At 25.8% G+C, this 23,679-nt stretch overlaps 1 protein-coding gene across 9 annotated transcripts in view; it reads right to left on the bottom strand.

Annotated features, from left to right (window-relative positions):
* The window catches only part of LOC107441522 (calcium-activated potassium channel slowpoke), a 109,003-nt gene that overhangs the window by 56,461 nt on the left and 28,863 nt on the right, over positions 1-23,679 (bottom strand). For 7 of the 9 annotated variants that reach the window (XM_016054814.4, XM_071177617.2, XM_071177621.2 and 4 more), the window contains exons 3-8: positions 17,175-17,195; positions 13,681-13,777; positions 9,800-9,911; positions 8,194-8,345; positions 5,988-6,155; positions 989-1,080 (exon numbers count right to left, since the gene is read on the bottom strand). In XM_016054814.4, the coding sequence (XP_015910300.1) occupies positions 989-1,080; positions 5,988-6,155; positions 8,194-8,345; positions 9,800-9,911; positions 13,681-13,777; positions 17,175-17,195 (642 nt within the window). Of the gene's footprint in view, positions 1-988; positions 1,081-5,041; positions 5,134-5,987; positions 6,156-8,193; positions 8,346-9,799; positions 9,912-13,680; positions 13,778-17,174; positions 17,196-19,595; positions 19,617-23,679 lie in introns of all 9 variants that reach the window. The other 2 variants (XM_071177616.2, XM_087157429.1) reach the window with 2 other exon arrangements.

Genomic DNA, 23,679 nt, shown 5'->3' with positions numbered 1-23,679 from the left:
AAGCAACGAGCTGATAACGGCGATGAATGGTTTTAGCCCAGAACTAGTATTGAATTATCTCTGAGAGCATAAAAATAGGTTCAACAACTAAAATCTAAAACAGCATCAAAAGTTTACATGAAAAAAGTTTTCTGCCTACCCCGTTTTCACATTGAAAAAAAAAAATTATCTCAGAAAAGCAATAAAGCAGGAAAGATTTTAGTCAATCACTCAGAAGACTTTTCGAGTTTCCTTACACTAAGTGCCTGTTTTTATAAATCCTGGTCTACTTTACTTTTTTTAAAATTTAGCTCCTTGGAAACACCCAGTGTTATTGCTCTTACACGGAAAATGCAACGAGTACTTGCGAATAAATGTTAATCTATTAAATTCAGCTTCTGAAGTAATATAGTTTTAAAACTCATCAGAGCGATTATAATGTATTAAGATGCAAATTTACGGCAAAATTTATGGCTTTATTTTGCATCTCTTTAATTACATAATAGCTGTTTTTTTTTTTTTTTTTTTTTTTTTTTTTGCAGCTATGGTTTAAACAGTCAAATAATGCTCAACTCTAAGAACTTGACAAATTCATATTTATAATTTTTTTTTTTACATAAATCTCTAGTTCCTAATATGTTTTTTTAATTTTTTTTATTAAGTTTTAAAATTGTGGCATTATTAGTTTATTAACAAAATTCTTTAAAAAAATGTAACTTAGCCATTCTGATAATGTACAATATGAATAAATCTTTATGTTTGTTTCTCTTATTCGTTTTTTATGTACATGACACTCATTTTTATGATTTAAAAAAAAAAAAATTATTGATTTTAGCATGTATTGAGGGTAAAACTTTGAGATTCCATCTTCCTGAGAGAAGGGATAAAATCGGTGATAAGAAATAGGAAATATAAACTTTGAAAAATGTAAATATCTAATATCGATTAGGTTTTTAAATGTGAACTACTTTGGGTGTAACTACAATTTTTTATTAACGATTTTGTTTACCTTCGACCTCGTTCGGACTTGAAGGTTCCCCCGTATTTCGGCCGGGAACCAATCAGATCAATGATCTCCGGAATGCAGCTAGCAAACACCGCCTACCATTGGTCGGGAGAAGACACATGACGTGCAAGACGAGGAAGCGATGATGACGAGGTGCACACGTGCAGACAGAGAGGAAAGAATAGAAGGAAAGAAAGAAAATAGTTCTGGTTTTTTTTCTCATAACTTCAAAGACTATCAACATCAACACAATCCACAAAATACTTAGCAAAATTTTTTTCTTGCGTTGCATTTTAATTGGAATGGCAAAAAATGAATAATGATTGCTCTGCGAAAAATTGACTCTGAGTTCTTACCCACATAAAAACTAATTGCAACTTATGGTTCTATTATTGTTTTTAACAGAAAACGATTTAACTTTCTAAGCTGTATGAGAGAGAGTAATTTTTTCAGCTATGAGAAAAGCCGATAAAAACTCTCAGAGCTTTAGATTAAGCAAATGCAAAAGGGGGGGAAATTAATTATATTGTAAAAATGTTTTTTTTTTAAATTTATTTATAAATTTTATTTCTTATTGAAAACCATATTTGGTCTGTGCTACATATATATAGATTCTAGGTTATTTACAGACCAACATTGGTAGTGAACATGGTGCGATGTAACAATATTGGTAAAAATGTTTATAACTGATGAGGGAAAAAACATTACGTGTGAAAAATTAACAGTTAAAGTTCTTTAAACGTAATCTGTATAAATTATTGGGACACTTTGAAACAGATATTATTTTATGCTTACTAATCATCAAATAATTTAATTTCTTATGTTACAAAATTTTAATCTTGAATACTTGCATACATTATAATTTGATGTTTGGTTTAACTTTAACGAAAACGTAGGTTCATGTCATACCAAGACATGCATAACATATTTCTTATGATTTAAAAAATAAATTTCATGAAAACTATTCCCTCCTTATAATAAATTTTGTGAAGGAAAATTTTGTATTCGGTGGAGAAAGTTGGAATTAAATTATTTATCCTGTAATTGCTGATTATCATTTATTGAAGAGGAATTGGTTGCTGATGTGAAACGGATAGCGCTTGAAGAAATATGCTGATGAAGTTAAGTAATCTTAGAAGAAAATTATTATCCACTTCTCCATATTTCCCTTTCACAATTATGAAAAAAAAATGTTCATATAGCTAAACAAATTTAATGGAGTCATATAAAATTAATAACAAAATAATATGATGCATTTTTGATGATCAGGAGTTCTAGTGATTCTTTGCAAAAATGAACATCTAAACTATAAAATTATTAATTTTGAAAATAGCCAGAAAGGTGTGAGTTAAGCGGTAAGACCCACAAAACAACTCGTCCATCAAGAAATCAAAATGCAAATGCTATGTAGTTGTTAGAACGTTACTCGATAAGGAAAGTTAACGAATATACGTATTAGCTATTAATTGCTTTAACTTATTGTCAAGGCTCTTTTTCTTAGCCTTAAGCATTTAAATATGTTGGTGGCAAGGAAAGTGTGAAAAATAATAACGAATTTTAATAAAATCAAAACATTTAGCAACCATGTAATGGTTTTAAAATTCTACGCCACTGTGTTAGACATACGTATATAGAGAGAATCTAATAAAAAATAGATTTTACTCTGCACTCAAGTCAATGTTATAGAAAAAAGATTACCTTATGTTAATGCTTTTTATTTTTTAAGAAAAGAATTGAATGAATGTTACATTTCAGTAATGTTAATTTTATGAAATTTGGTTTTTAAATTCTAGAAAATGTGTTACGCAAATTCTTGCATGACCTATACACCCGCTCAACATGTAAAAAAATGGAAGTACTTTTTTAGATTAATTATAAAAAATTAATAAGTTTCTATTTTTGATTTTCAGGAGTTCTGGTGATTCTTTGCAAAAATGAATATTTAAACAGTAAAATTATTAATTTAGAAGATAGCCCGGAGGATATAATTCTAGGACAAGCCCGACAATACACCTCCGCCTATTAAGAAATCTAAATTGAAAGTGTAATATGTAGATGTTAGAATATTATTCGCCAAAGAAAGGTAATAAATCCATGTATTTGGCTATTAATTGTTTTAATTTGTTGTCAGGAATCCTTTAGGCTTTACGCATTCAAATGCGTTGGCGATGACGAAACTGTGAGAAATAATAACGAATTTTAATAAAATAAAAATATTTAGCAACCATGTAACGGTTTTCGAATTCTATACTAATGCGTTAGGCAGATAAAGAGAATCTCTTAAAATAGATTTTATTCAGCACTCAAGTTAAGGTTATTGAATAAAAGGATTACTGCTTATAATGTTTCTTATTTTGAGAAAAGGATTATATAAATGTTACTTTTTCTTAACGTTAGTTTTAAGAAATTTTGCTTTTAAAGTATAAGAAATATGTTAAGCACATCTACTGTTTACTTTTACAAAATGCAGTAAAGTTGAAATATAGTATATTCCGAAAAAAAGTAAAATAGTTTAAAAGGAATATTGACACGAAGAATACAAGTATTAATGTTTTATATCTATGGATTAACGTATAGTTACGTAAAGTTTTGTTAACATACTTCGCTCAAACATTTTGCAAATTTAACTCGATTTAAAAGAAGAGTACAAAATGTTGACTTAGAAGAATGTATTCATTACTATTTTTCAGTTAATTGAAGTAAGTAGAAGAAAAATGAAGACACTACTGTGGAAAGTGCCCGTCTCCAGTATCTTTCTTCTAAGGTTTTTTATACGAATCTGTTTATTTATTATGTGCCCACTTCTAAATTTATTTTTCTTACTTGGTTTCAGAGCAATCACTTTCATTAAAACCTACTATGAAATAAACACTTATATGCACATAGCAAGAATCAGCCAAGGGAAAGTTTCAAGCGTAGCATCGCGTTGATTCTGATAATAAACATTTTCTTTCTTATAATTTTTTTAATGTGCTTAATTCTTCTTGAGTTTAAGATTATCATAACAAATATGCTTATAATTGATAACTTTAAAGTTATAAAAAGAACTTACGAATTGTCTTGAAGTAAAATGAATAATAGCCATCCACACAGCACAAAAATTTTATTTTTTTAAAAAATATGTTTTTGAAATTGCAGACAGAAACCGCCTCAAAAATTCCAGTAATATTTTTAGTTATTTTTAAATATCGTTATTTAATTTTAAAAAATGATTTATATATAAAATTTTGTTGAGTAAAGTTTGTTTTGTTGATATAAAGTTTTGCTAGATATATTCAAAGACTAAACTGAACTGAAGGAAAAAACCTACTTAACATGTTTGTTTTGTTCAACTGTGTTTATAATTTAATTTATTTGTAAAAAGAAATCATGCTGCTTACGAATGTTAGCCTTCACTTATTATGTCATTACTATGCCACAAGATGCAAACTCAGACCATTGTCATGCTCTTTAATACTTATTATAATAAAATACTGATACTTTCATGTGAATATTTAATTATTGCAATTGCAAGTGTTATCTTATCAAACATTACTAATAGATAACACCAATAATAATGGCACTAATAAAATTGCGTCGTTGATCCCAAATAGATTAGAATCCCTCTCTTATTAGGTTGCAGCATATTATGAAATTGGAAACTAATTTGCAATGCGCTAACAATGATTACAATTTCTTTTAAAAATGTAAACAAAAAGTGTTAATATTGCTTGTTGATGAAACCGGCATTCTTATATTTTTAAAGAGTAATACATGCTACTTTCTAGAAAGTTTTGATCTATACACGCGTTTTATTTAAAATTAACATGTAATTTAATTATCGCATTAAATAATAATAATGACTATTATTTTCATAATAATTATCATTTTGAGCTGTGTGGGAAATTAGCTTGATAAATATTACACGCTAAAACCTTCCTTTGGGAAAGCCCATCAATCATAGCAGACAAAGAAAGAAGAAGAGGTAGAATAAAGAAGGAACACAGCGAGCAACAACTTTACAGGCGATGACACCATTTTTTTTTTCTTTCAGCTCATAAATATACACGGTTATACCTTTTTCCGTGCTCACGTCTGAATTCACCGCCATATTTAGGTCTAGTTCCCACTAACTCTAGGATCTCTGGGATGCAACTGGCAAAGACGGCCTGAAAAGTGTGCATATGTTACAAATAATTACCGATTGATTATACACGCACGAATCGTATTGCAACCCCGTTCTCGTTATATAAAGAAGTAGAATGCTTTTACTCATAAATTTTGTGAACCTTGATAAATTTATGAGTAACTGCATGCTAATGGATCGATAACTAAAAAAAGGTTAACTTTGCTGGAATAAAATCATTATAATTATTATTGAGAAACGTGACAAAAGTAATGTTTTGAATGTTTGCGTAATATCTAGCAAAGCAATCTCGTATCAGCTTAGACTTCATGTAAGGTATAAATAAAACCATTCCATTTCTTCATTCTATATAGGTATAAATAAAACCATCATAAGATGTAAAATCATCATTATTGCCCCCGATATTAAATATTTTAATAGTTTTCTTTCTAATAAAATTATTAATTTCTTTTGAAACATTTTTAAAAAGTGATGCATTATTAAATGTGGGAATAATCATCAAAAAATCAGTCCCTTCTAAAAGTTCCTTTTTATAACGCAGAATATGTCCAAATATTTTCGAGGTTTTCAACGAAATTTAAAATATGTCTGATATAAATCAATGGCTTGTCCTCAAATGAAAAACATTATAAATCTAATTACATGAGTTTAGCCCAGAACCATGTGTCTATTAAGCAAAATGATTACAAGAAAAAATTTTTTTTGAAGATTCTTATTGCAAAAACCTTATGAAGTAAAATATAAATCGTATTGTAGTAAATTAGCATCAAAATTTATATTAATGTAATTATAAAATATCGAATGTTATAGTTTGGTTTTTGTATTAGATTGCAATACATAAATAAATTAGTTAATTAAATTTGGTGAGGTACTTACCAAACCGACGAGAATAAAAAACACGATGAAGGCCCGCCCCAAGGACGTTTGACAGTAGATATCTCCGTAACCGACCGTAGACATGGTGACAATCAGGAAGTAGACGCACTCCCAATAGGTCAGGCTTTGAGGATTTACGAAATCCAAAGGATCTCCGGAGTTTTCTAACTGTAAATTAAAGGATTGTGAATAAGTTAATGGTAAATAATAGTTTTAAGAGTTTTCTAACTGTAAATTAATGGATTGTGAATAAGTTAATGGTAAATAATAGTTTTAGGAGTTTCCTAACTGTAAATTAATGGATTGTGAATAAGTTAATGGTAAATAATAGTTTTAAGAGTTTTCTAACCGCAAATTAATGGATTATGAATAAGTTAATGGTAAATAACAGTTTTAAGAGTTTTCTAACTGTAAATTAATGGATTGTGAATAAGTTAATGGTAAATAATAGTTTAAATATCATATAGATACTTACTATTTAGAAGATGATGATATTTGCCGAACATAAAAAACGCATGATTCTTATTATATAAATTATAAAAAAATTCATACTTTTCAATGCGTAATCCTTTCTTTAAAAAATTTAGTATCGAATTACTTACAATTTGTATTCATAAATCATATTTTAGCAGATAATGTTAATTTTAAAATTGAGTTATTAAAAAATGAACTAAAATGTGCAAATAAGTTATGTCTCATGTTTAACTAAGTATTATAAACAAACTTGAAATAATTTTCAAATACTTCCGCTAAATACTAATAATCTCAATTTATTCCCATGCAGCATAAAATATTCCATTCGTGTTCAAAATCAATTTTAACTAAAACGAATAATAATTGCTATGCGTTTATAGGAGGTTATCTTGAAAATATAATTTTTCGATATTTGAATGGTTTTTGAAATATATTTTTTTTTTCGAAATACTTCACTTTAGGTAGAAGTTTAATATTATTAAGATTTTCCGAAAGGTGAGATAAAGTAATCATAACAGAAAATTGTTCATTAAAATCTCAGTTTGAGTAGCGAAGAAAAAAAATATATGATTTTCTACATAGTCTTGTCTAGTACATTCTACATAGATTGTCTACATAGATTTTCTACATAGATTGTCTACATAGTCTTGTCTACTAGAGGAATATGTCGTATCGAATAAATGATATTGCTCTTGAAAGTAATCAAAAGAATTTTTCAATGTTTATAAGACGATTAAAAGAGTAAATAAAAAGTTTTTATTTTGGTTACAGAAAATAGAACATTTCTATGCTTGAGGAGAAAGTAAATGCGTTTTGCAGATTTTCTAAAAAGTTTCTGTACAATATAATTATGAGTCAGATGTGTTTTTGAAATTCTTTGTGCTATGTGATTTTCAAACATCTTTATCTTTAAATTAGAAAGTAAATTGTTTTCCCCAGTAGAAATTAAACTAGATTTTCATGGTTAACAAATAAGAAAGTTTTTTTTTTATGAAAATACATTACTATTCATTGTTCAAATCACCACGATTCTTATTTTCTCAAATTAGTAAACATTTTAGTTATTGCTTTACACCAGCTTTTGTGTATATTAGCTTTAATCAAATTATTCACAATTATACTTATACACAGGTAATTAAATATTTTGTAATGAAAATACTATGATTACGTTAACATTTTTTTCGTTTTTGCATAAATAAATTATATTATTTTACGAATTTGAAGCACAGTTTTTCTACTCTGATTAATTTATTTTAATAATTCTGGGGGAATTTAATTAGCTTTAAGACAAATAGTTATACAGTTTTTAAATTTATTAACGCTTTTAAATAAGTCCCCAATTTAAAAAAAATAGATTTGGATTGATATCAAATAAGATGCCCCTTTGAAAAAAAGAAGAATTAAATTTAGTTTTAGTGTATGATATACAGAATTATTGATAATTGCAAACAAAATTTTTAAACCACTACCTAAAGGATTACTATGATATTTAAACGATATAAATTAATGTAACAATATGTGAAACAAAGATTTCACTATTTTCTAATGAAGAAATATTGTTCAATTCACAGTATCTACTTTGATAAATAAATTTTTAAGTAGAACTCGCCCCAAAATAACTCTTAATATTTTACCTTTGATTTGATAAATTTTAGCCATAAATCATGAAAAATATATAACTATCTTTGAAAGCTATTTAAATTAGAATAACAAAATTGTTTAGTAAACTTACTAGGTGTATAACACCTGCTGCTGTCAACCATACGCTGATGACAATAGACACCAGCTGAGCAAGGCGGATCGAACTGCTGGTCTTGAGAACATTCAAGTATTGTAGGATGTCGGGAACAGACATAAGACGAAGGGCACGCAAAAAGCGAAGGCCTAAAAGAATTTGAAAAAATTGGTTAAAGTCTAAAAATACTCCAAAATAATTAACAATTTAATACATTTGCTTTATATATATTTGTTTTAAATATTTGAACACTGGAAGCTATCACCTTTTAATATAACATTTAATTCTTATACCTTTGCTAATTTCAAATTAATTTTCAAACTTTAAAATACATAAGAAAAAAGATACGTTAGAAAAGATGCAAAATGGCATCTTTTCATAGTTATTAGATTGCATAGAAACATCAAGAAGTTGTAAAAAAACATTAGCTCAATGCAGTACACAAAGACTTAAAAGATAATTAATTTTTTTACTGTCCTTTTCCTACCGTACTTTTAAAATTCTATTATACTGCGCAAAAAATGTCGCTGGCCTTTTTCACAAAAAGGTCTCGCAATAAAAGAGTTTGAAGCTCCATTGTAATTTGTGTTTTTAGTATATTTTTTTTAAAGAAATAGAAATAATGATTTTTTTTTCGCAAATCAAATAAACTATTAAAGATATTTTGAAACTAATTACAAAATTGATGGGGGAAAATCTACTGTTATTCATTTACTGTAGTCAATTTTTGAGAAATATATTACTGCTTGGATAAATCAAGATTTATGAAAGGTAATTTATGAAAAATAATTCATTAAAGCTAAGTAAATTTGCGACTTAATTTAATGTTGTTTTATTTACCAATCAATGTTATATTGCGTACTTATCAATGAATTAATATTAAATTTGTGAAGCAGTGTTAGTAATTTAAATTTGAACGTAAATACGATTACATTTGAGCTTTTTAGTTAAATACAATTAAGTTTATCTCCAATTTTAATTATTCTCTGTTAAATTTACAATATTGCTAATTAAATGTTTTATATACTGATTGTAAAAAATATCTATCTTAAAACTTGAGGGAAATTACTTCGTTTAAAAGTAACATTAATTTGTATATTGAAAATATAAACTTCAAAATATGAAAGATATTTGGGAGACGTAAGATAATGGGACAAATTTTGCTGAAATCGAGAAACAGACTGATGTTTGACAAACTGATGTTTGTAAATGGGAATACAGTTTCATATTATATTACGGAGCGTTAAAAGAGAAGTAATCTTTGGTATAGAAAGAGAAAAAAAATTTATGCAATTATGTAAAAATAATTTAATTTAGAGCATTTCTTTGTTTTATAAATTATTTTTATTGATTCATAGACAAATAGTATATGAAATTAAATCTTTGTCAAGAAATAAGGCTTCAACTGTGCATAACCCTATTTTTCAGAATCTTTTTCTTCCAAGATTTTAAATGCTAAAACGTAATTTTATGAATTTTTTAGAAAAAATGATCGACAATCATTCATCCATATTATAAAAATGATGCATTATAAAGTAACGATTCCTTCAAAATATATTTTTTATTATCGTAAGTAGTTAGTGTAAATACAATAAATTTATACCAATCCATGTTCTTCCCAGGTAAATTGAAACGAAAGACGGTGGAATAGTGAAGTAATCAACAAAGGAATATAACTCCAGCATGAACCACAACTTGTCACTCGCAGCTATAAACTGAAAGAAAGAAACAAAAAAGAAATTATTTCATTCAAATTTTTTGTCAAAGGTACTAAATGTGAGTAATGAGAGATTTGTTTTACAATAATATTCTATTTGTGTAAATTTAAAATTTTGACAAAATTTGAAATTTGAAATTTTTAGTTTGAAATTTTTAATAAAAGTGCAACTTTGCATTAAGTGTAATATACCATACCTACATCCTGCAATTATCCATTATTTTTACGATATTTCTGTATTTTAACTATACACGTGTTAAAATTTATGGTGTAAATAAAACAATATTTATACACGATTTCCATTTTAAAGACATAAAATCATATGATTTATATTTATCTTTTCCTAAAAAATTATTTCGGATCATGCTATTGTAAATATGTATTCGAGTTGACTCATAAAGCATAAATTCTAAAAGATCTTGAATCTATAAATTTTGAAATTATTCTTCTATTGATGTTTGGTATTTAAAAAATGTAGTGTATAAATATAAGACCTAAAGTTCACTGTTTTTAAAATAAATAATTCATAAAAAGAAGCATTTTTGTAAATGCCAATCGAGAAAAACTAAATACTGTTTTTATTTCTTTTTCTAATTTAAAATTACTTACATATTTGCTTATGCTATTTCAAAATATTTTATACAGTATTACATAGCATATATAATTAAAAAAATATTTAATAAATAAGTAATTGGGCCTAAACATATTTTTCAGTCATATATTCAAAATTATTAAAATACTCATTGTAAATATATGATCCCAATTGTTTTAAGAATAGTCTAATGCTAAATGAAAAAAAGCTTCTTTTTCAAGAAATATGCAAATGAAAAAATGAGTTAGATATAGTTTATCTTAATTAATTATAGCATGAGATAATGCTTTATGAGAAGGTGGTTCATTTCATGCTTTTTTATTGTGTAAATATATGTAGGTTAAAACAATCGCCGTTGGTTAATTGGACGGTAGGGCCACCAATCACTCATATATAATATACTATTTTTAAATAATAAATTATTACTGAAGTCATTTTAATAATTGTGTTTTCTGAACCTCAAAGTATCGTGATCAGACCGAGAGATTCGTTTTAATAGAAGAAAAACCGGTTAACGACCGATTTGGTTTAGTTTAAAATCATATTTACCAAGACTTCTGTGATGCCACAATTGGCATTACATATGTATTTCCTATCTTTTTAATATATCCTTCATTACTTAAGCTTATTTTTATTAATAGAATTACATTTAAAATAAATCAAAAACTTAAATCTTTTTAAATGAACATAAAATATTTATTTCTTCTCTTCTAGATTAATGTGACGGATACTTTTTTTTATTTCATTACTAATGCAGTCTTATATATTCACTGTCGCCTTTAATCGAAAACAAAAATCTATTTATAACATTTTATTCTAATTTTCCAACGGCTAAATGTTTCGGTTGCATGGTTGTAATAATTCACATAAATTTGTTGGCGACTCGTGATCGCCAAGGTGTTCTTTTACATCCATGTTGATATGCTAGTTGGCTTTGTATTGGCTATTAGGAAAAATCGCCAAATTATGGATCTCCTACCCATACTTTCTCTGTCCGTTGAGAATAAATATATTCACTTTGAATTTCAAATTTGTGGAGGCTGGGAGCCCTTTGGGGGCCTCTCAGTCTCAATTTTCTAACCGTCAGAAATGTTGTTCTGGCTTTATGATCTCTCAATAGAGAGTATTATTATTTCATCCCTTTAAGGGATTTCTTATTTAGGATGAAGATGTGGCCACTGTCGAAATCTTAAATTATGATTAATAAAACCTAAATTTACATTCAACGATTTGTACATTATTTCCTGGAAACTTAATTGTTTTATTCATTCAATATTGGCCTAAATGAACATTCATATATTACACTATGCAACTATACGGCTAATGACGGAGAAGCAAAGCTTCCCTCACAACTTCTTAATCACTTTCCACCCGGGATCCTTTTAAAACAAGAAAAATGGTCCCACTGTCCCTTCTATATAAATGTTATATAGCATATAACATTATAATAAATACAGTTAGGATTTTACTTTGGAAAAGTTTACATGAATACCATTTATTAATTTAATTAATAAATGGTATATTAGTACCCTTAAAATGACTGCTTATTTATTCCTTCGTTTCTTTAGTTTTTAAATGGAATGTTGGCTTTATTAATTATTAACCGGAATGATCACGATTTCATAAAACCATAGCAAATATATTCTGAATTTTGATACTTCATCAGTCACAGAATTTAGTTGGAAAGTCTAATTGAACTTAATTTGTGAATAAATTAATAAATTTGTGAAAAAATTCCTGTTATGTACCTACAGTTTTTCCAGAAAAGTTAATTCAGTAAAATTACTGAAGTTTGTTGAATAGAACAATTATAACAATAATTTTGTCGAAGAGAATAAAAAAATTCTAACTTTTTTTTCCCTACACATATATAATCAATATCTGTAATCAATATCTGAAAATTAAACTAAAAAAACCTCTGAGATCATGATTAGCAATTTGAGAAACTTTGATAAACACCAAATATAGTAAATATTTAAACGTTTTATGTTTTGTGATGCTGTCACTTAGTTTATTACTCAATTCAAGTTAATAATATTACTAAGCTGCAAATTTACACCTGTAACAGACATTTTTCAGTTTTTTCACTATACATTACGAAAAATATGTCATATCTAAACCGAATAGAAGATCTACGCATTTAACATTAATTAAATCGAATCAATTTTATCAACGCAACACCTGTTGAGATCACAATAAAAAAAAATTAAAAAAGCTCTGATATACATAACAAATATTTAAATTAAATAAATAATCAATCCCAAGAAACTGAAGAGTAAGATATTATTTAATAAAAAATTTTATTTACAATATTATTATTTAATAAAAATAAAAATATTAAAAATATTATTATTTAATAAAAAATATTATTTTATTAAAATATATAAATTGGAAATAACAGTTGACATGTTTCAACACTCAAACTCAAAAACTATCAACCGTTTTGAATTTTAATTCATTTTTTAAGCCTATAATTAAAATTAAATTTACGTCTCTTAGATATCCTATTAGTTTTGATAATAGTTGGAGCATTTACCACATTCCTTTTCCGTGTAACCTTGGCTACATCAAATAAACTAAATGTGCGTTATAGTTTAGACTTAAGGAAAACGATAGATACGTCCATTATCAAGAATACGAGAAATCATCAATTACTGCACAGTGCTGGAATCTTGGACATAAATTCAATTACGGAAATGCCATAATTATTTCCTCTCCAAGCACATCAGCTCACCTTGAGGCCCTAGAGTCTTGTTTTATACATATGAATGTTGATTCCCTTGTTACCGACATTAGTTCCTCATCTCCCCATAGCGCGCGGAATTGCATTTTACCCAGGCCAGTGTGGTTTCTCTTCTTCTATATTTCATCTTTTTCTCTCTCGGCTTTTTTCTAGTTTTTTTTTCCTCACTTTTATTTTTCCTTTTTCCATTAACAACTTTAAGTTTTATATTTCAATTTACTTTTGTTTCTTCTTATTCAAATCTGACAAGTCTTGAAAATTGAGAGCTAGAAACATGTCAACTCTTATTTCTAATTTGAGTATTTTTAAAGTGCAAGATATTTTTAATTAAGTAAATATTGAAGATATTTAGATTTTGTGACGCTATCTCTGAATTAGTTTAATTGTTAATTTTTCCTATCTGTTAAATCTTCATATTTTGTTCATACTTACACGTATAAAAAAGTAGACCATAAAAAATATATTTAGCGCTAAGTCTATCTGTTGGGTGGTGTTGGTTGCCCAAGATTGGCACATCTCCACTCCATCTCTAAAATGAGTAAATCACAATTATTAAATTTAAAATTTCACTGTTATGAAATAGTAGAGAAAACTTTAAAACACGCTTTGCTGTTCTTTAATTAAAACCACCAACCATATTGGTAGTATAAAAGTTATTACCTTTATTTGGCGTGTCTTAAAGCTTTCCAGTGGAAAAAAAAGAACAATCAAAAATAGATAGAAGTTACAAAAAGCACATCGATGAATGTTGGCTTTTAAGGATAAAAGAGGGACCAACACTGCTGTACAGAACATATAGAACATGCAGCAATATTCTACACTCTCACGACATCAAACAGCCGACAAAAGCGAAAATTAGTCGAGCTAACATGCTTCTGAAGATTAACTATGAAATAAGCTGTAAAATACGCTATTTGATTGAAAATTAAGTAAACTAGTAAGTTCTAGCATATGAAGCTTTCTCTAGCGTTCCTACGCTATACTAAAACATTCTACTAAAACGTAAAGCTTTGGCAAAATAGTTATTTTTATAATGATAAAGTACTATTTTTAAGATAGAAATTATGCGTCATTTTATTTATTTGGCTATTTTGAAAGAAAACGCATACTTTTGTAGTTAAAAGCAAATGATTTTAATTATTAAAATTAACACATTGTTTTTAAACAATATAAAATTAGATTTATGTTTGAAAACTACAGAATTTCTGATACTCACACATTTTCTGAATATTCTAAGAATTAATGCTTATAGTTAAAATCAATTCAAATAAGAACTCTTACTGATTGAAGTTAATGTAAATAATTTTGATATTCCTAACATGAATTATAGGTATGAAAAATTAAGTTATGATTAAGTATTTTAAGATTCAAGTACTTATAAAAATCATGAAATATTTTCATAGAACTTTATAAATTTATAATAAAACGATATTTGGTATGACTTTTGGATAAGAATTAGTAGTAATATATAACAATATATACACGTACTGTTTGCAAAATGTGTATTTTGGCACTTAGACTTTTAACAATGGAATTAAGTTATGAATATAACGTATACACTGAAAGCTACAACATCAATTAGATACATTTATCTTTGTGTGGGATACATATATATATCATGCTAATCGCCAAATAAGCAACACTAATACTAACAACTAACATGCATGACACAATAATAGCGGGAAATGTTACCTCTTTCTTTTTCTGGTGAACTTGCTATACAAAATTGGTTCTCATTCATATTAGAAAATGTTTTTGTGTATATAAGGGAAATTTTTATTTGAAGTTTGAATATTTTACAACGACGTACGAAGCAACACTGCTGCATTTGAAAATAAAACATTATAACACGGAAGAATAAATAACAATTTAGGCTTATTATATATTTACATATCTACGTAAAGATACTAAATTGCAAGTTGCGAAATTTTTATTGTATGTTTTTTTAATGAAATATGTAGCAATGTTTAATGAAATATAAAAGCAATTACATTCATTGTACTTTCTAAAAGTGTTAGTTATTCATTATTTCTGTTTTGGATTTTTAAAAAAATATTTCTATGCAATATTTATTTAATAAAAAGGAAATTATTTAGAAGAACTAAATTGAAATTTTTAAGAGACAAAAAAATAACTATCATTATAGAATATCATCTACTGTATACAAGCATGTATTAATATATCATTACAAAATCATTAAGAAGAGCTTTAAAAATATAAATGGTAAAGCTTGCGGAAGAAAAGATCATTTCTGTATGTACTTAACTGATTATAAATGCAAAATTTTTTTTTAACTTGATTTGGATACCACTTTATTCACGTTGAAAAAATTATTTGGTAAATTTTTTCATTCTATTTGTTGTTAGACACAAACCATTGCAGTTTTTTGTTCTATTGCAGAACTCAAAATTTAGAAGGTACAACAACAAAAGTTTAAAGAATTCATTTGGCAGATTTGAGTAATTTTAACTTCAAAAAAAATGTTCTTTGAAATGTATTAAATCAAGGCGAGGAACTGAATGAATTATTTCCAGTGCTAAATTCACTTATAAATTAACTAGTTTATTTCAAGTAATCTTTTTTAATATCATGTGAATGATTTTTTACACTTTATTTAAGTTTGTTTGGAAATATAATGCAATGCTGAAATATTTGTTTCCTTCATATTATTATGCAAGTTTCTACTCTCAGTAAATGTAATTTGGTTTTACGTAATTGTCTAATATTGATATTAACATTGTTATATAAATATGAAAATAACGCCTTCAATGAAAAACATATTTTCTATCACAACCTCATAAAAATTTACATTCGTGAAATCATAAATACTTTTATTGGTTTATTTATTTATAAGTTTCAAAAATAGCTAAAATCTAATTATAATATTATGAAACAATTTCTACATAAAATAAATTTATTAAAAACGGTATGTTTTTACAGTTATTAACAGTATAATATAAGCTGGTTTATGAGGTGGACAGATTTTATTGTAACACTACTGAAGGATATCAGAATTGTTATATTTTACAAGAGAAAAATGCATACATTTTAAATATTTCATTTTCTTAAAATCTAATTAGCTTTAAATAATAACGTTAAGGAAATGAGATCGTAAATACAATGTTATCAGATTATGACGAAACAAAATATGTTTTTCATTGTAGCAAAGATTTACATACATGCACGCAAATCATGAATAAAATTTTCATTTGCGTTTGGTATTTCTTATAAACATTTAAAAATTCATATTAGTCGATTTGTTATAAATTCTAACTTTAATTTAACCGTAAAAATAATCTAATGTTGCGAATACATTTAAATGAGTCACTAAAATGAAAGTAATGAGTCGGAAAAACTAGAAACGCTGAATTTCAAATTTATTTAGAATGAATACAAATTTATTTAGAATGAACATAACACTTGTCTCCTTCTTCAAAAATCACAATCTACTATGTATGTTTATTTATAATTTAAGAACTTTAGAAAATAATTTAAATAATAAAAAAAAATATTGCAATTAATAAAAAAATTTTATGTCATTGTCAATATGCAATTATACAATAAGAAAAAGCATGGTCAAAACTACCAGAATACAGTGATATTTACAGTGTTTTTGGCTCTACGGTACCAAAAAGCTCGGTAATTTTTACCGAACCACTTTAATAATCATTTTGATAAAATTAATTACAAAATATAATATTATAATGTATGATAAAACTTTACAAAAGTTGTAAAATTTTTAATTTTATCATTATATCTTAGAGCATTGAATAAAAATCATTTATTTGATCATTTGTTTATTTTTTCATTTGAAATCAGTCACCAGATAGAAAGAGTGGGTCAGTTAGGGAAGGAATAGGAATCATCAGGTGAAAAAAGGTGTGCAGGTGCTTAGGAAAGAGTAAGGTATTGATATTTCTACTCACCCTTTTGTGGAGTGTCCAGTGCTGGGGGAAAAAGTTATGAATATAACGTATACACTGAAAGCTACAACATCAATTAGATACATTTATCTTTGTGTGGGATACATATATATATCATGCTAATCGCCAAATAAGCAACACTAATACTAACAACTAACATGCATGACACAATAATAGCGGGAAATGTTACCTCTTTCTTTTTCTGGTGAACTTGCTATACAAAATTGGTTCTCATTCATATTAGAAAATGTTTTTGTGTATATAAGGGAAATTTTTATTTGAAGTTTGAATATTTTACAACGACGTACGAAGCAACACTGCTGCATTTGAAAATAAAACATTATAACACGGAAGAATAAATAACAATTTAGGCTTATTATATATTTACATATCTACGTAAAGATACTAAATTGCAAGTTGCGAAATTTTTATTGTATGTTTTTTTAATGAAATATGTAGCAATGTTTAATGAAATATAAAAGCAATTACATTCATTGTACTTTCTAAAAGTGTTAGTTATTCATTATTTCTGTTTTGGATTTTTAAAAAAATATTTCTATGCAATATTTATTTAATAAAAAGGAAATTATTTAGAAGAACTAAATTGAAATTTTTAAGAGACAAAAAAATAACTATCATTATAGAATATCATCTACTGTATACAAGCATGTATTAATATATCATTACAAAATCATTAAGAAGAGCTTTAAAAATATAAATGGTAAAGCTTGCGGAAGAAAAGATCATTTCTGTATGTACTTAACTGATTATAAATGCAAAATTTTTTTTTAACTTGATTTGGATACCACTTTATTCACGTTGAAAAAATTATTTGGTAAATTTTTTCATTCTATTTGTTGTTAGACACAAACCATTGCAGTTTTTTGTTCTATTGCAGAACTCAAAATTTAGAAGGTACAACAACAAAAGTTTAAAGAATTCATTTGGCAGATTTGAGTAATTTTAACTTCAAAAAAAATGTTCTTTGAAATGTATTAAATCAAGGCGAGGAACTGAATGAATTATTTCCAGTGCTAAATTCACTTATAAATTAACTAGTTTATTTCAAGTAATCTTTTTTAATATCATGTGAATGATTTTTTACACTTTATTTAAGTTTGTTTGGAAATATAATGCAATGCTGAAATATTTGTTTCCTTCATATTATTATGCAAGTTTCTACTCTCAGTAAATGTAATTTGGTTTTACGTAATTGTCTAATATTGATATTAACATTGTTATATAAATATGAAAATAACGCCTTCAATGAAAAACATATTTTCTATCACAACCTCATAAAAATTTACATTCGTGAAATCATAAATACTTTTATTGGTTTATTTATTTATAAGTTTCAAAAATAGCTAAAATCTAATTATAATATTATGAAACAATTTCTACATAAAATAAATTTATTAAAAACGGTATGTTTTTACAGTTATTAACAGTATAATATAAGCTGGTTTATGAGGTGGACAGATTTTATTGTAACACTACTGAAGGATATCAGAATTGTTATATTTTACAAGAGAAAAATGCATACATTTTAAATATTTCATTTTCTTAAAATCTAATTAGCTTTAAATAATAACGTTAAGGAAATGAGATCGTAAATACAATGTTATCAGATTATGACGAAACAAAATATGTTTTTCATTGTAGCAAAGATTTACATACATGCACGCAAATCATGAATAAAATTTTCATTTGCGTTTGGTATTTCTTATAAACATTTAAAAATTCATATTAGTCGATTTGTTATAAATTCTAACTTTAATTTAACCGTAAAAATAATCTAATGTTGCGAATACATTTAAATGAGTCACTAAAATGAAAGTAATGAGTCGGAAAAACTAGAAACGCTGAATTTCAAATTTATTTAGAATGAATACAAATTTATTTAGAATGAACATAACACTTGTCTCCTTCTTCAAAAATCACAATCTACTATGTATGTTTATTTATAATTTAAGAACTTTAGAAAATAATTTAAATAATAAAAAAAAATATTGCAATTAATAAAAAAATTTTATGTCATTGTCAATATGCAATTATACAATAAGAAAAAGCATGGTCAAAACTACCAGAATACAGTGATATTTACAGTGTTTTTGGCTCTACGGTACCAAAAAGCTCGGTAATTTTTACCGAACCACTTTAATAATCATTTTGATAAAATTAATTACAAAATATAATATTATAATGTATGATAAAACTTTACAAAAGTTGTAAAATTTTTAATTTTATCATTATATCTTAGAGCATTGAATAAAAATCATTTATTTGATCATTTGTTTATTTTTTCATTTGAAATCAGTCACCAGATAGAAAGAGTGGGTCAGTTAGGGAAGGAATAGGAATCATCAGGTGAAAAAAGGTGTGCAGGTGCTTAGGAAAGAGTAAGGTATTGATATTTCTACTCACCCTTTTGTGGAGTGTCCAGTGCTGGGGGAAAAACAAAAGGATAAGGTTCAAAATGAAAGGACATTTTTTTTCTTTTTTTTTGTTACAACTACAATAACTGGGATTAATAGCGTTTCTAAAGCAAATAATTTTTGTAAAATTTTAAAAGGAAATGTCTATGATGTTTTGTGTAAATATCTACGACGTGTTGCGCACATAAAAATTCCATATTTTGAAATTTTCTAAACACCTATTATTTGAAGAAAAGTATTCATGAGAAAAAAAACGTGCCTAGTAAAGGAAATAAATTGCTTTTAAAGTGAAGGAAATATATTTTGAAAATTGTTTTAACTTACATAAAAAATTAAAAAGTGATTTATAGACTTTGAGTGCATAAAAATGTTTTTATTTTCATGCGATATTGCATTAAAAAATGAAAAAGGGAAAAATCAATTATCTCTTAAATTTTCTTTTGTGGTTTTAACAAACTCTCCTGACTGTATTTTCTATAACCATACCATAAAAGATATCGTAACTATTTTTATTGCTATTATTATAGATAGTTTTTCGTAACACTTTTATCCTGGAACATTGTGATTGTTATTATTATTTCGAAACAGTGTATACAAACTTCTCATTATTTAACATTTATTATCAATAAGTTTTTGCTGTTTACATTTATTTAACACTATACATTTATGAGCAATATTTATTACCAAAGATTAGTAAATATCATTAAATAGTTTATTTGATTTTAGTTTAATGTATGTATGCTGTTATTTTTCGAAGAATCAATGTTCTGATCGAGTATAGTTTATAAACCGAGTTTTTTCTTCTGACTTTTTTATTTCAATCTGTTGATCACTCTCAATTAATCATGTAGTTCTATAATAAATTTAATTTACAGTTTAATTAAAAAAAACTGTTTTTAAACTTATTGCAATTTATATCTTTTGTATATTGTTAAATAGTATCAAAAATTTAACATAATTTATAGATATTTTATTCCATCCAAAGTTTAAAAAATAGATCCATTAATTTAAGTATTAAACTATTATTTTAAAAAAGTTTTAATAAATAACAAATACGTATATTAGATATAAAGTAAAAGAAATGTAAATTATGTAGCATATTAATGTAACAAGTAGTCAATAATGATTTTATGTCTGGTTTGTGTACAGCTTAGATCAATAATCGATACAAATTTATCTTCCATTTTTATAATTAAATTCGATAAGATTTTGAAACTTTTTTCTAAAGACGAAATCAACAGGCAGTGTAATCTTTTTATACGGAAAATTTATCAACATTTTCAGATAAAATGATTATACACTAAACTTGTTAACTTGTAATCTTTTTTATCAGGTAATTTCATTTTTCCATGCCATTTATTCATTATTGCTCTTTTCAAACCTTTACCTATTCTTTTAACTAAATCAGTAATGAGTTAAGTCAAAGACAGAAATTATACCTCTAAAATTATCTAGAAAATTTTAAATACTTAACAGAGAAATATGAAAAATTGCAGAACTTAATTATTATTTTGTTATAAAAACCAATGCGTGAAAAAGTGGATTACAATAAAGTTACTATTCACTACACCATAAATGTCAGATAAAATGGGCTATAGAAGTAAAATAAAGTATAAACTTTTGCGAATTCGTTCTAAAGATCACAATATGTTCATTATTTGTTAAAAGAAATATTATCTTTTTCTTTTAGTCATTCCTAGTTTGATTTATATTTAGAATAAAGTTTCATTACACCATTAAACTTCATTTCATCGTTTAATTCAATTGAAATTTCAATTTTCTAAAAAAATTTCAATAAATAATTTCACATTAGGAAATAAAATCATCTTAATTTAGAAAAAAAATTAAAATTTTATTACCAATTCAACTTGTTTATTTGTTAATAGCTTCATTATGAAAAGTTTTTAACTGACGAGAACCATCAAAACTGTTAAACTCTAGAAAAATCTTGTTTTTGCTAAGTAAAATAGTTAAAGAAAAGTTTTGTAATTTAATTATGATTGTTTTACAAGTACTGTACATACTTTCACACAATTGTAAACTGGAAAAAAAGGAATGATTAAGTGAAGCGATATTTATTTTAAAAAAATTAAATTTCTACAATGTACTTTACAAATAGTGTACTTTCATAAAATTGTTCAGAACAAAACAAATCTAAGAACAATTAGACTAAACTGCAAGTGAGCTACAAACCTTATAATATAATTTATGAGCACTGGGCTTTACCTGAATTGTGAAGTATAAGAAGCTGAAAGAATTTAAACAGAACGGCAATTCTTACAATATACTTTAAAATATAGCGTCTAACGGATGAAAGATTGAAATAATGGCAATTATAAGAGGAGGACATGTCTTGGGAAATTCACTTCGTAATGCTGCTCAGAGTATTTTGTTATACACATATGGGGTGTTTAACCTTTAAACTAATAATGTGCCGTCCAAAGTTAATTTGTATTGAAAAATATCCTTGAAAAACTTTGAAATTTAAGTACAATTTATATATAAGCAACGTTTCAAGCTGACTAATGGTGCAACAGCTTACAGGGTAACGTAATTTACTTGTCGTTTGGGGAAACTATATTTGTTACGGATATTTTATTTAAAAAAAAGCTCTAATAAATTTACTTTTTACAAACATTATTTTTTGTAAATTAATAATTTAATAATTTCTTTTCATATTACTAATTTTTTATTCCTACTTCTGGATACGTAAATTACAATTATAATTTTATTTTCAAGTGTAATAATAATGTTTTAAGTAAATAATAAGTTTGTGAATTTCTCCATTTACAAACATAATTAAAAGTGCTAAAGTATCCCACTAATTCTTTCTATTCTTTTATTTTAATTATTCCTTTTCATTATTGTAAGCACTATTTACATTTGTTTTTAAAATCGCAATTCAAAAATGTATACTGGAATTATTACTGAAATTTAAATGCAAGGCATTATTTAATAATTAAAAAGAATAAGAAATAATACGAAATTGTGAGTGTTAATTTTGTAACATTTGGTAGAATTAAATGAGTAAAATTGTAACGTTTAATTTAAAAATTAAATTGGTAAAATAAAGTGAGAATCAGCGATAATCTAAATCTGAGTGTCTGCGAGGCAATCAAGTACCTATAATACTGCTAAATTTTTTGCGTTTTTGGACATTGTAGAAAGTATTTATGTAAACTTTTCTTAAATTTTCAAAGGATTTTTCTTGAAATTGACAGGTTGATAAGCCGTTTTATTTTAAGGAGAGAGCGTACATATGATATACCTACTAGTACATCAAATCTCAATTTGAAGTGAATTTCTCAAGTCTTGTTAGACAAACAAAAATTTTTCGTAGAAATTCAGTACTATTAGGTATCTTAAATGAGAAATTAGTAAGAATCATAAAAGTATTGATAGTACTTTTATACATTAATTAGAAAGTTTTCTTTCGTATGCATACAATTTTTTTATGTATAAAATGATTTCTTAGACACAATAGCAAAATAATGAACTACACGCAATATTTATTAAAAAAGCAGCTGAAATCTCTTAAAAAATTCTTAAAAGAGTTACAAGTTGTAAACAGATTTCAAAACTATAGATAGGAAGCCCCAATAATTTGTTATAACATTTAATCTCTTAAACCTATATATAAAAATCTTGATATAATATAAATCTTAAGCTTTATAATTTCCTAGATTTGTATATTTCTCAAACTTTAAGATGCTTACTTAAAAAAATTTTATAAAAGTATTGAAGAGACTATTGATTTCCTTTGTTTATTGTTATAAAAATAATAGTTTTTATAATTTAATTTTTTTTGCTAGTAAATATTAAAAATAAGTACAGTCAGATTTTAAACATTTGTTACAAATGTTATTTGAAGATATTATTCATTGTTATAAAAAATAATATTTTTTATAATTTAATTTTTTTATAATAAATACAAAAAATAAGAGCAATGAGGAATTAAACATTTATTGTAAACATTCTTTGAAGATTTTAAAGCAGTTCATGAATTGTTGCCAAATGTATAAGCATAGAACAAAATTTAAAGTTATATTTTCAATAAAAAATGCAGCTTTTAA

Source organism: Parasteatoda tepidariorum, chromosome 2 (assembly GCF_982258835.1).
Source record: "Parasteatoda tepidariorum strain Cologne lab strain chromosome 2, Ptep-v5.0, whole genome shotgun sequence".
Classification (NCBI taxonomy): Eukaryota; Metazoa; Arthropoda; class Arachnida; order Araneae; family Theridiidae; genus Parasteatoda; species Parasteatoda tepidariorum.
This window is presented reverse-complemented; position numbering and strand designations above follow the sequence as displayed.